The sequence below is a fragment of the Schistocerca serialis genome, chromosome 5 (assembly GCF_023864345.2).
Source record: "Schistocerca serialis cubense isolate TAMUIC-IGC-003099 chromosome 5, iqSchSeri2.2, whole genome shotgun sequence".
Taxonomy (NCBI): Eukaryota; Metazoa; Arthropoda; class Insecta; order Orthoptera; family Acrididae; genus Schistocerca; species Schistocerca serialis.
The window spans coordinates 21449725-21463531 of NC_064642.1; the positions used below are offsets into that span (position 1 = coordinate 21449725).

Sequence of the window (13807 nt, forward strand, 5' to 3'; positions counted from 1 at the left end):
AAAAATAAATATGTAGAATGTTAATAACGTCTGTGTTAGTTAAAAACCTTCAAGAATTTTCACATGAAAAATTCGGACGCATTACTTATCAGCACGCCCTCTAAATGGCCTGACACGGCCGGTGGACGGAGCTTTAGCTCTTGTGTAGTACTACTAAAACTGTTGACGTTAAAATAAGTATGGGAATTATGATTAAGAGATCAATGGACGAACAGAAATATATTAAAAGTAATAATCCACAGTAGCTTTAGTGCATGTGAGCAAAGAGTGAGTCACTGAAGATTAAGGTGATATTGGATGGGAAATTTTAAGGCAAAGTATTTCAAAATACTGATGAATCCTAAAAGTGCATGAATCTCTAATGTATCAGCTAGTGTAGTCACAATGTGAGCAGCTGGAACGCAGTATGTGATACAAAGTTATTTTTGAAATCTGAACTCCATGACAAAAAAGTGAAGGATCGCGAAGACATGGTCGGATTTCAATGTAATTTCGCACACGTATGCACCACCAGTGGGTATGTAAATGATTACAGTTAGAATTGGCAGTGATATGGAGAAGAGTGGACACCAGAGTGCATTAATGTTGTTTATCTTTAGACGTGGTAGGGTACGTAAGAGGCGTGAACAGTGTCAGATAACTGTGAAAGACACGGAGATGTAAGAAGAGATAAATTAATGTTAGTGGCAGAGTAAGTCAAGATCTGAGATTGCTTGCATACTCCAAAAAATACTGTAGTAAAGTCATTAAAATGTCCAGAAGTACGCATGTCCTGATAGAAATAAATAATGCAGGTAATAAGACTATATGGGATACTGTCAAACAGGAAGTAGGATAGGAAGTCAGTGTACAAGATTCCATAACAATTAGACAAAATGACAATGTTATGACTGGTATTTCACAAGTTTTAAGTTCTTTTAATAATTCTTTTCTAAACTTAGCAAAAATTTTGGATTAAATGGTTCTGTTGAAGAAACAAGAGAATATATTAAAAATATCATTTGACAGACCTTTAAACAAGTAGAAGTAGCACCAACATCCTTCTCCATAATTAATAAAATTATAACAATTCTAAAAAACAAAAGCTCTTGATGGTATTTCACACAGAAATCTGAAATGTTGCTCCAACTTAATAAGTAATGTCCTCAGTGATATATGTAGAACGTCACTGAGACAGAGAGGTTTTCCAGGCAGGTTAAAATACGCAATTATTAAACCACTTCATAAGAAAGGTGACGAGACAGGTTTCAACAATTATCGTCCAGATCCCTTACTGATATCTCTTTCCTAAATATGCGAAAACGTGATGTACTCTAGAGTGGTTTCACACTTAAGTGGAAACAATTTACTTAGTGTATCGCAGTTTGCATTCCAATAAGGTTGATTGACTAAGAATTCTATTTATACATTCACTCATCAAGTAGTACACGGGTTAAATAATAATGTATCGCCAGTTGGTACTTTTTGTGATCCCTCCAGGGCCTTCGAAACCGTAGATCATGAAACTCTCTTAGGAAAACTCAAGTTTTATAGAATGCAACAGGTTGTGCTGAACAATTCATAAAATATCAGAAAGGTAGAAAATATTAGTGAGCAGCTATTGAAGAGGTGTGAGCCAGATTTTGCAGGAAAAATTAGGTGACAGGTACCAGGTCACAAACTTTTCCAAGCCAAGTGCAAATCTTAGCCAGGAGGTAGATGATATAGGTTCCTTGTGCAAGGGATTCACAAAGCAGGATCATGTGATGGTAGTGGGTGGAGTGGGAAACAGTATTGATAAGGATCAGGGCTACAGCATTGAGTGTGACCTGGTGAAAATAGCCTCAGCAACGACCCATACCAATGTTGGGCTGGTGCCTGCTTTCGTGCAGCATGATCAGCCCCAGTTGAACTGCTCTGTCAGGAGGGTAAATATGGAGTTGGATCAGTTGCGTAGGGCGGACACTCTGTCAGACATTGGATTGGTTCCTGTCGAGGCTATTGATAGGGGGGATTTCACAAGGCATGGCCTACATCTCAATAGGAAAGGGAAGGGTAAACTGGGAGGGTTGTTAGCGAAATCCATAAGGGGGGGGGGCACTGGTACTCATGGATGTACCTCTTTTTTAGGCTAATATCAGTGTCCAATGAGAAGTTCAGGCAGGCAGGTGCTAAAGAGGTCCAAAACTCAAAAAATTCTCACAACAGGAAAGTAAATAATAATATTACCATATTTAACCAAAATATTGGTGGATTAAAGAAAAAAGTAGATTCTCATAAAAGTAAAGTAAAAAATAATGCTACCATTTTTCACCAAAAAATTCCAGGATTGAAGAATAAAGTAGATGAGCTCCTGGTTTGTTTAGATGACATTGAATCTAATAATGTAATAGATACACTATGCCTGTCTGAGCATCACATTGTGTCTGATATGGAAAAAGCAAATATCAGTGGTTATAAACTAGCTGAACGTATGAGTAGAGAGAATAAGGTGAGAGGTGGAGTTGCCACATATGTCAAAAGCTATCACTGTGTAGAAAGCTTAGATACAAAAAAGTTTTGTCTAGAGCAACATATAGAAGCATGTGCCCGTCAACTTAAACTGAAGGAGGGCTCTTTTATAATTGTAACAGTATATAGGTCCCCTTCAGGAAACTTTCATTTATTCCTGGAAAACTTCTATGCCTTGTTGTGCTATCTGTCACATAGAGGAAAGCAAATTATTATTTGTGGGGACTTCAATGTTGATTCATTGGAAGTGTGTAATAGGAACAATGACCTAGAAGTCTTGCTCGGTACTTTCAATTTGACATCTGTCATTAATTTTCCTACTCGGGTAGTAAAGGACAGCAGCACATTGATAGATCACACTTTTATAGACCAAGATAGGTTTAAAAACATAAATTCTTGTCCTGTTGAGAATGGGCTTTCTGATCATGATGCTCAGCTAGTTACAGAATATGACATAGCTCCATTCAGTAATTCAAAACTACCCTCCAAAGTTGTGTGTTCAATTAATGACTCAACAATTAAAAATTTCAGAGAAAATCTTCAGCAGTTAGACTGGGATGAAGTGTACAATTCACCCGAGGCTAATTTAAAATATATTTCATGATACACTTGTAAGAGAATTTGAAAACTGTTTACCCAAGAAAGTAGTTAAATCTAATTATAAGAAACTATGCAAAAAACCTTGGCTTACTAAAGGAATAAAAATATCTTGTAGGCGCAAAAGGGAACTGTATCTAACAACAAGAAAGAGTAATGACCCAGAAACAGACAAATATTATAAAAACTACTGTGCTACATTAAGAAAGGTTATTAAAAAGTCCAGAAGCATGTGCATCATCTCTGAGATTAATACCTCTCATAACAAAATCAAAACAATTTGGAATATTATTACAAGGGAGACAGGACAACCAAGAGTACAGGATGACGGCATCACCATCAAAGCGAATGGAAACTTGATAAACATAAGCCGGAAGTCGAAAACATTTTGAATATTCAATTTTTAAATGTAGAGAAAATAGGATCTAAATGTTCATTAGAAGAAGCAAGGGAGTTAATGGAAGAGGCCTTACCCACACCATTTGATACAATTGAAATTCCACCCACCTCTCCATTAGGAAGATAATAAACTCTCTCAAGACTAAAAGCTTACATGGGATTGATGGCATTTCCAGCAGGATAATAAAAGCTTGATCCCAAGAAATAAGTGGGATTCTTAGCCACATATGTAACAGCTCTCTGAAGCAGGGTATTTTCCCAGATAGACTGAAGTATGCCATTGTTATACAACTGCATAAAAAAGGGGATACGTCTGATGTCAACAACTACTTCCCAATCTCTCTTCTGACTGCTTTATCCAAAATTCTTGAAAAAGTAATGTATTGTAGAGTAGCTTCACACCTTTGTAAAAATAAAGTTTTAACAAAATGTCAGTTTGGTTTCCAGAAGGGTTTTTCAACGGAAAATGCTATATATACTCTCACTAATGAAATATTAAATGCTCTGAGTAACCGAAAGTCACCCGTTGGGATTTTTTGTGATCTACGAAAGGCTTTTGATTGTGGAAATCATGGAATACTTCTAGACGCGCTCAAGTACTGTGGTATGAATGGGACAGAGCTGAAATTGTTTAAATCATACCTAACTGGAAGAGTGCAGAAAGTTGAAATAAACAGTTCACATAATATTCAAAAAACTGGTGATTTCTCAAACTGGGAAACGATCACGAATGGGGTGCCGCAAGGTTCGGTCTTGTGTCCTCTGCTGTTCTTACGATGTATTAATGACTTGCCATTCTATTTTCACGAAGATGCAAAGCTGGTACTTTTTGCCGATGATACAAGTATAGCTATAACACCCGACAGACAAGAATTAACTGGTGAAATTGTAAGCGATGTTTTTCAGAAAATCATTAAGTGGTTCTCTGCAAATGGGCTCTCATTAAATTTGACAAAACACAGTATACACAGTTCCCCACAGTAAATGGAATGACCCCATTAAGAGATATAGACTTCGATCAGAGTCCGCAGCTCGTGGTCGTGCGGTAGCGTTCTTGGTTCCCACGCCCGGGTACCCGGGTTCGATTCCCTCGTGATGACTGGGTGTTGTGTGCTGTCCTTAGGTTAGTTAGGTTTAAGTAGTTCTAAGTTCTAGGGGACTGATGACCATAGCTGTTAAGTCCCATAGTGCTCAGAGCCATTTGAACCATTTTATTGAACTTCGATCAGAAATCGGTAGCTAAGGTAGAATATTCAAAATTTCTGTGTATGCATTGATGTGGGGTTGAACTGGAAGAAACACACTGAAGATCTGCTGAAACATTTGAGTTCAGCTACTTATGCTATTAGGGTCATTGCAAATTTTGGGGATATACAGCTCTGTAAATTGGCTTACCACGCCTATTTTCATTCTCTGCTTTCGTATGGCATCATATTCTGGGGTAACTCATCATTGAGTAAAAGAGTGTTCATTGCACAAAAGCGTTTGATCAGAATAATTGCTGGAGCTCATCGAAGATCATCCTGCAGACACTTATTTAAAGACGTAGAGATCTTCACTGTAGCCTCACAGTATTTATATTCACTTATGAAATTTGTTATTAACAGTCCGAACGAATTCAAAAGTAATAGCAGTGTACATGGCTACAACACTAGGAGAAAGGATGATCTTCACTACTCAAGGTTAAATCTAACTTTGGCTCAGAAGGGGGTAAATTACGCTGCCACAAAAGTCTTTGGTCACTTGCCTAATAGCATCAAAAGTCAGACAGAAAGCCATATAGCATTTAAAAGGAAGTTAAAAGAATTTCTTAATGGCAACTCCGACTCATTAGATGAATTTTTGGATATAGTAAGTGGGTAATTTCCCAACCTCCCCAAAAAAAAAAAAAAAAAAATTATTGAGTGTAATATCTTGACTAATGTAATATCTTCTATAGACACCTTTTATTAACCTGACACGTTCCACAACATTACGAAGTGTCGTACTCATGATCTATGGAACAAGTACTAATCTAATCTCTAATCTAACGGGATACAACAGCCTTACGACAGCCTTCCTAACTGAAACAGTGCGTGTATCCAAACCAGAGGGGGTGAAACAACATATTAATGAGTGAACTTCTCCTGCCAAGTTCTTTGTAAATCTGACTCGATATTATGATCAGTGCAGTAGCATCAGATACCTTCCAGTCCGTGAGGTTTCATTTCGTGTGCTCTTCCCCTTGTGGGAGGTTCATATTTTTTTCCTCGGGCAGCGTACTGTGCCTGAAGTGTGATGCTGTGTAAGCAGCTGTAACGTGTACGACCATTATATGTGGAAACAATGCGTTACGCGCTGTAGATGTCGTAAGTGAAAGCGCGCGAGGACGCTCCGCGACGCGGAAAATCGCCGCCAGGAGGAGGGCTGCACGCCGTGCGTGGCTGGCGGCCGCCGCCCGTGTTTTGAGACGGAGGACTCACCCGGCACCGGCGAGTCTGCTGCTGCTGATGGTGGAGCGCCGCGTCCATGGCGTGCTGTGTTGTGGTGTGTGCGAGGTGTGTGGGCGGGCAGCGGGCGGGCACTGAGGCAGCAGACGCGCCGCGCCACCTTATGAAGTCGGCGTCGGTTAGGGAGGAGGGGGGGGGGGGGGGGGAGGTGGAGGCAGTGGCGCTAGGAGCCGGGCCCCTGCGCTGCCCAACTGTGCCAAGTGCGACCACCTCTCAGACCGGCCAACCAGTGTTGTCACTGTGGCGCCAAAGGCCGACAAAGCACTTGCCGATCTTAACGTCAGATACGACTGAGGACAACAGCAAGGTGGTGCTGCTGTGCTGGTCTTCAGTCTGAGGACTGGTCGCGTGATGTTCTCCGCGCTAGCCAAGCCTGCGCCAACTCTCCTCGTACCTGCATAACTTCTGCAGTCTACAGCTTTTAAACCGTGCTATTGTCATCAATCCGTGATCTCCCACTATTATTTTAACTCCGCTACCCAGCTCCATTCACTTCTCTCCATCATTAAATGACGATTCCTTCGTACGTCGAGCTCGTCCTGTCAGCAGATATTTTAGGCAAGTAGCTGCGGCCGATCCCGGCGGAGGTTTGAGTCCTCCCTCGGGCATGAGTGTGTGTGTGTTTGTCCTTAGGATAATGTACGTTAAGTAGAGTGTAAGCTTAGGGGCTGATGACCTTAGCAGTTAAGTCCCATATGATTTCACACACATTTGAACATTTGAACTCCGTCTAAAACACAGGAGGTATTTGTGGTAGAACAGTAACAAAATGCCTTAGTCGTACACGTATGTTTATCGTGTAAGACACGTCCTAGAACGCTCAAAACAACAAGGTCACGGCTGCTTACTTGCGTAATTTGCTCTCTGACCGGCGCAGAGGGAGAGAGACAATGTGCACTAAATGCCTTGTTGACAAGCAGTACTTCGCAAGTAGTGGCATAACTTTCCTTTCTCCTCACTTTGAACAAGAACCCAATCTACTCATATAATCTTTAGCATTTCTTGCGTTTCGCTTCCATACAGGAAAACTTCCAGACAAGCAATTTCTTCAGAAAAAATTACCTAACCTACAATTTTATATTCGATTATTAACAAGATTCTTCGTTTCAGAAATGGTTTTATATGTTCCTCGCTCGGGTATCGCCACTTATTTACGCTGCCGCTGTAACAAACTAATCTAGGAAAGAAAGAGGAACCGCCGTTGTGACCGAGCGGTTCTAGGCGCTTCAGTCCGCAACCGCGCTGCTGATACTGTCGCAGGTTCGAATCGCGCCTCGGGCATGGTTGTGTGTGATGTCCTTAGATTATTTAGGTTTAAGTAGTTCTAAGTTTTAGGGGACTGATGACCTCAGATGTTAAGTCCCATAGTGCTCAGAGCCATTTTTTTCGATTTTAGCTGACAATGCGGCAATCATCAGTGCGTTATAGGTAGTCATGGTGTCTCAACGTAATTACAACAACACATATTCCAATTTAACTTAGGGTTATTCAAGCAAAAATCCAACACGATGAAAGGTCATCTATTTTAGTGTCTTATTTTCTAATTTAATTCCCTAACCACTACTTGATTTATTTCGACAACACTACGAACTCTTACTTTTTGTTATCTCCGTATTCACCAACTAGGATCACGAAACAACCCCAATTCCTCTTCTGCCTCTACTGTTTTCTATCTTTTCCAGTACTCTTTCATCTTCCAATGTTGTCTTTTCCAGTCTTTTGCTCATGTTGTTTCCCATTTTTTTACTTCCGCATTTAAAGCCCAATTTTCCTATTTCATTCTTAAAATTTTATTGTTGTTTTCTAGTGTTTGATTTTGTTTATTTCTACTTCTTTTCTTATTTCTGTAATACACGTTAACATCGAATTATTTTTCCAGAAATACAGTACTGTTTGCTTCGTTAGTGTGTTCTCTTTTATTCAGTGGAGGTGCGCAAAGACGATTAATCGTTACAATGCCTTTACTTCTAATATTTTCTCCGTATTTTCGCAAATATCTTCCTTACCTCATATTTTCCAACGGACTGTAATTTGTATTGCACCCATTATTTTTGTAATAATCCATCTTTTTGTCTGTTCTGTGCAGCTTACAGTCCATTACTGATTATGATCTTCATCTTACGTTATTTCAAGATACTACCCATTACGTTGCACCGATCTTCCATATCCTGTCATCCCCAACAGAACCGCAAACTTTTCATTCATCAGATTGTCTTCCATTCAGAAAGCTGTTGAACTATGTGATTGTTATGTTGACTTGTAAATTATAGATTGCAGCGATCAGTCGTCCTTTTTAAATTTTATTGTGCAGATCTAGATTTCGGCTAGAATAGTAGTATTCAATGAACTGTGGATGAAGCCAGACCAATAGGGAATTACATGCATTGACCGAAAATAATAGTGGTATGTAATATACAAACCATATGAGTTAATCTATTACTTGTAACTCTTTATGACATCGTCTAACTATGTACTTCTTGTATTTTTAGCGTTGAGAATGGCTAGCTTCTAGCCGAAATCTAGGTCTGCACAATAAAATTTAAAAAGGACGACTGATCGCTGCAATCTATAATTTACAAACTTTTAATTTCTCTTCGCTGAATTTTAATTTCCCATCTGTCTCTGTCACTGCTTTCTCAAAGTTCACACTGAATAATAGCGGGGACGGGGTACAGCCCCATCCCAATCCCATCTTGACTGCTTATTCCCTTTCACGACATTCGACTCTTACAACCGCAATCTGGTTTCTGTAGAAGTTGTACAAAACCTTTCGCATCCTGCATTTTATTCACGCTGCCATCATAATTCCAAATATTTGTTGGAATAAATTCCGTCAAAAGCTTTTCTCTAAATTTACAAATGTTGTAAAAGCAGGCTTGCCTTTTTGCCTCGCTCTTTAGCACACTTTTCCGGAACGAAAATCAATCTTGGGTACAACGATTTCCAGGAGAATCGGAAATACAGAGCGCCCCAAGGTTCTGTATTAGCACCTTTGTTATTCGTCGCATTTACACGTGATTTTCCATCACACTAGCCCCCATCAGAGGCGTTATTGTTTACAGGTCTTTTTTTTTTGTTGTTGATTAGTGTACTGACTGGTTTGAAGCGGCCCGCCACGAATTCCTTTCCTGTGCTAACCTCTTCATCTCAGAGTAGCACTTGCAACCTACGTCCTCAATTATTTGCTTGACGTATTCCAATCTCTGTCTTCCTCTACAGTTTTTGCCCTCTACAGCTCCCTCTAGTACCATGGAAGTCATTCCCTCATGTCTTAGCAGATGTCCTATCATCCTGTCCCTTCTCCTTATCAGTGTTTTCCACATATTCCTTTCCTCTCCGATTCTGCGTAGAACCTCCTCATTCCTTACCTTATCAGTCCACCTAATTTTCAACATTCGTCTATAGCACCACATCTCAAATGCTTCGATTCTCTTCTGTTCCGGTTTTCCCACAGTCCATGTTTCACTACCATACTATGCTGTACTCCAGACGTACATTCTCAGAAATTTCTTCCTCAAATTAAGGCCGGTATTTGATATTAGTAGACTTCTCTTGCCCAGAAATGCCTTCTTTGCCATAGCGAGTCTGCTTTTGATGTCCTCCTTGCTACGTCCGTCATTGGTTATTTTACTGCCTAGGTAGCAGAATTCCTTAACTTCATCCATTTCGTGACCATCAATCCTGATAAGTTTCTCGCTGTTCTCATTTCTACTACTTCTCATTACCTTCGTCTTTCTCCGATTTACTCTCAAATCATACTGTGTACTCATTAGACTGTCCATTGCGTTCAGCAGATCATTTAATTCTTCTTCACTTTCACTCAGGATAGCAATGTCATCAGCGAATCGTATCACTGATATTCTTTCACCTTGTATTTTAATTCCACTCCTGAACCTTTCTTTTATTTCCATCATTGCTTCCTCGATGTACAGATTGAAGAGTAGGGGCGAAAGGCTACAGCCTTGTCTTACACCCTTCTTAATACGAGCACTTCGTTCTTGATCGTCCACTCTTATTATTCCCTCTTGGTTGTTGTACATATTGTATATGACCCGTCTCTCCCTATAGCTTACCCCTACTTTTTTCAGAATCTCGAACAGCTTGCACCATTTTATATTGTCGGACACTTTTTCCAGGTCGACAAATCCTATGAAAGTATCTTGATTTTTCTTTAGCCTTGCTTCCATTATAAGCCGTAACGTCAGAATTGCCTCTCTCGTCCCTTTACTTTTCCTAAAGCCAAACTGATCGTCACCTAGCGCATTCTCAATTTTCTTTTCCAATCTTCTGTATATTATTCTCGTAAGCAGATTCGATGCGTGAGCTGTTAAGCTGATTGTGCGATAATTCTCGCACTTGTCAGCTCTTGCCGTCTTCGAAATTGTGTGGATGATGCTTTTCCGAAAGTCAGATGGTATATCGCCAGACTCATATATCCTACACACCAACGTGAATAGTCGTTTTGTTGCCACTTCCACCAATGATTTTAGAAATTCTGATGGAATGTTATCTATCCCTTCTGCCTTATTTGACCGTAAGCTCTTTTAAATTCCGATTATAATACTGGATCCCCTATCTCTTCTAAATCGACTCCTGTTTCTTCTTCTATCACATCAGACAAATCTTCACCCTCATAGAGGCTTTCAATGTATTCTTTCCACCTATCTGCTCTCTCCTCTGCATTTAACAGTGGAATTTCCGTTGCACTCTTAATGTTACCACCGTTGCTTTTAATGTCACCAAAGGTTGTCTTGACTTTCCTGCATGCTGAGTCTGTCCTTCCGACGATCATATCTTTTTCGATGTCTTCACATTTTTCCTGCAGCCATTTCGTCTTAGCTTCCCTGCACTTCCTATTTATTTCATTCCTCAGCGACTTGTATTTCTGTATTCCTGATTTTCCCGGAACATGTTTGTACGTCCTCCTTTCATCAATCAACTGAAGTATTTCTTCTGTTACCCATGGTTTCTTCGCAGCTACCTTCTTTGTACCTATGTTTTCCTTCCCAACTTCTGTGATGGCCCTTTTTAGAGATGTCCACTCCTCTTCAACTGTACTGCCCACTGCGCTATTCCTTATTGCTGTATCTATAGCGTTAGAGAACTTCAAACGTATCTCGTCATTCCTTAGTACTTCCGTATCCCACTTCTTTGCATATTGATTCTTCCTGACAAATGTCTTGAACTTCAGCCTACTCTTCATCACTACTATATTGTGATATAAGTCTATATCTGCTCCTGGGTACGCCTTACAGTCCAGTATCTGATTTCGGAAACTCTGTCTGACCATGATGTAATCTAATTGAAATCTTTCCGTATCTTCCGACCTTTCCCAAGTATACCTCTTCCTCTTGTGATTCTTGAACAGGGTATTCGCTATTACTAGCTGGAACTTGTTACAGAACTCAATTAGTCTTTCTCCTCGTTCATTCCTTGTCCCAAGCCCATATTCTCCTGTAACCTTTTCTTCTACTCCTTCCCCTACAACTGCATTCCAGTCGCCCATGACTATCGGATTTTCGTCCCCCTTTACATACTGCATTACCCTTTCAGTATCCTCATACACTTTCTCTATCTGTTGATCTTCAGCTTGCGACGTCGGCATGTATACCTGAACTATCGTTGTCGGTGTTGGTCTGCTGCCGATTCTGATTAGAACAACCCGGTCACTGAACTGTTCACAGTAACACACCCTCTGCCCTACCTTCCTATTCATAACGAATCCTACACCTGTTATACCACTTTCTGCTGCTGTTGATATTACCCGATACTCATCTGATCAGAAATCCTTGTCTTCCTTCCACTTCACTTCACTGACCCCTACTATATCTAGCTTGAGCCTTTGCATTTCCTTTTTCAGATTTTCTAGTTTCCCTACCACGTTCAAGCTTCTGACATTCCACGCCCCGACTCGTAGAACGTTTTCATTTCGTTGATTATTCATTCTTTTTCTCATGGTAACCTCCCCCTTGGCAGTCCCCTCCCGGAGATCCGAATGGGGGACTGTTCCGGAATCTTTTGCCAATGGAGAGATCTTCATGACACTTCTTCAATTACAGGCCACATGTCCTGTGGATACACGTTACGTGTCTTTAATGCAGCGGTTTCCATTGCCTTCTGCATCCTCATGTCGTTGCTGATTCTTCCGCCTTTAGGGGCAATTTCCCACCGCTAGGACAAGAGAGTGCCCTGAACCTCTATCCGCTCCTCCGGCCTCTTTGACAAGGCCGTTGGCAGAATGAGGCTGACTTCTTATGCCGGAAGTCTTCGGCCACCAAGGTCATAAGAAATATTTTACTAAAGAACACTTTGAAACTGATCGACAGCTAAAGATTGCTTGAATTTATTTTACGATACTTGTATGTATGAGCTGCAGATATACAAAAAACAAAATCAGTATGTTGTTGGCATTATGGCTTCAGTATTCTAGTGATTATTCCCAATGGTAGCAACGCGTGGAAGTATTCATCATAAGACAAGAAATTTTCTTGACAGCAATATGTGTTCAGGTAAGTTGCACTGTTCTGCAGAAATACAATAGTTGCTGAAGAATCATTCATATGAGAATAAAAATCAGTAACTACGACTGAGTGATTTTGAAGCGAAAAAGTGAAGGAAAATTATTAAAGGACGTTGGGTTTTCATTATATTTATGTAAATAGTAAATTTTTTAAAATCGCGGAGAAAAGTTTCATCTTTAGGTTTTCCACTTCAGAAATATGAACTGAAATAGGAATGATTCGCATAGAGAGATGTATAGCAAGTTTCTTACTGCAGTCGGTAGCGTAATTCAAATTTAGTGAAACACATCAAGTAGTATCTAATAGCACATATCAAAACATGTATTTCTATGAGCGATACAAGGCTGCACTATTATCAAAAAGTGTTTTCTTTGTGTGTTAATGTAAGAATGTCCCTACTTCTGTTATTCGTATTTGTCTATGTCCATACAATGTTCACACTAACTTGTAGCAGATGAAGTGAGTCTGGCGGAGGAAGAAACTGAACTGAACTAAGCTAAAAATGAATTAATTAATACCTTAATCGAACTTCCTGCATAAATGCACATACAATGAACATATGAAGGGCTTATTTCAATAGTGGTACAAGTCCATTACCTCTACTGACATTAATGGTCCAAACAAAGAGAAAGAAAGGGTCATCTCTAGCAAGAAGCCATATGCTTGAATATTTCTGGTATCTCAACTGCAGATTTGTCAGCGCTCATTTAACTTCAGGACTCTGTATCTCAGAATGAACAAAAATGGACTTGTACCACTACCGAAATAAGCCCTTCATATGATGCCAGTCCGCATTTATGGTGCTACATTTTTCAGTTTGTTCCTCAGTATAAGGTAGGAAGGACCGTCTACATCGAGGTCATTAGAGGTGGGCCACAAGCTCGGAATGTTTCAAAGACTGGAAACGAAATCGACTGTGCCGTTTTCAAAGGAACCATAACGGCATTTGGGTGGAGCGATGCAGGGAAACCACGGAAAACCAGAATGTGGAAAACTGTACTGGAATTTGAAGCGTCGTCCAGTCTGGTGTGCTGACCACTGCACCATGTCGCTCGGACGCTCGGTGTAGTCAATAACTGAGAACTGTGGGATACACAAGCGAAACCTGTCGTATTTTCTGCTGATTACCTTTTCCATCTTGAGCTTGTACGTCTCGCATGTGTAATTCCATAGAGCGGCTACTTGTAATGGATGCACATAAGATGGCTCTGAGCACTATGGGACTTAACATCTGAGGTCATCAGTCCCCTAGAATTTAGAGCTCCTTTAATCTAACTAACCTAAGGACATCACACACATCCATGCCCGAGG

At 40.3% G+C, this 13807-nt stretch overlaps 1 protein-coding gene across 1 annotated transcript in view; it reads right to left on the bottom strand.

The window, feature by feature from the left end:
• Positions 1-6035, bottom strand: part of LOC126481083 (loricrin-like) — a 78311-nt gene extending 72276 nt beyond the window's left edge. Inside the window, exon 1 of the mRNA XM_050104581.1 lies at positions 5949-6035. Within this exon, the coding sequence (XP_049960538.1) occupies positions 5949-5996 (48 nt within the window). The 5' untranslated portion in view covers positions 5997-6035. The remainder of the gene's footprint in view (positions 1-5948) is intronic.
• Positions 6036-13807: the final 7772 nt, after the last annotated feature.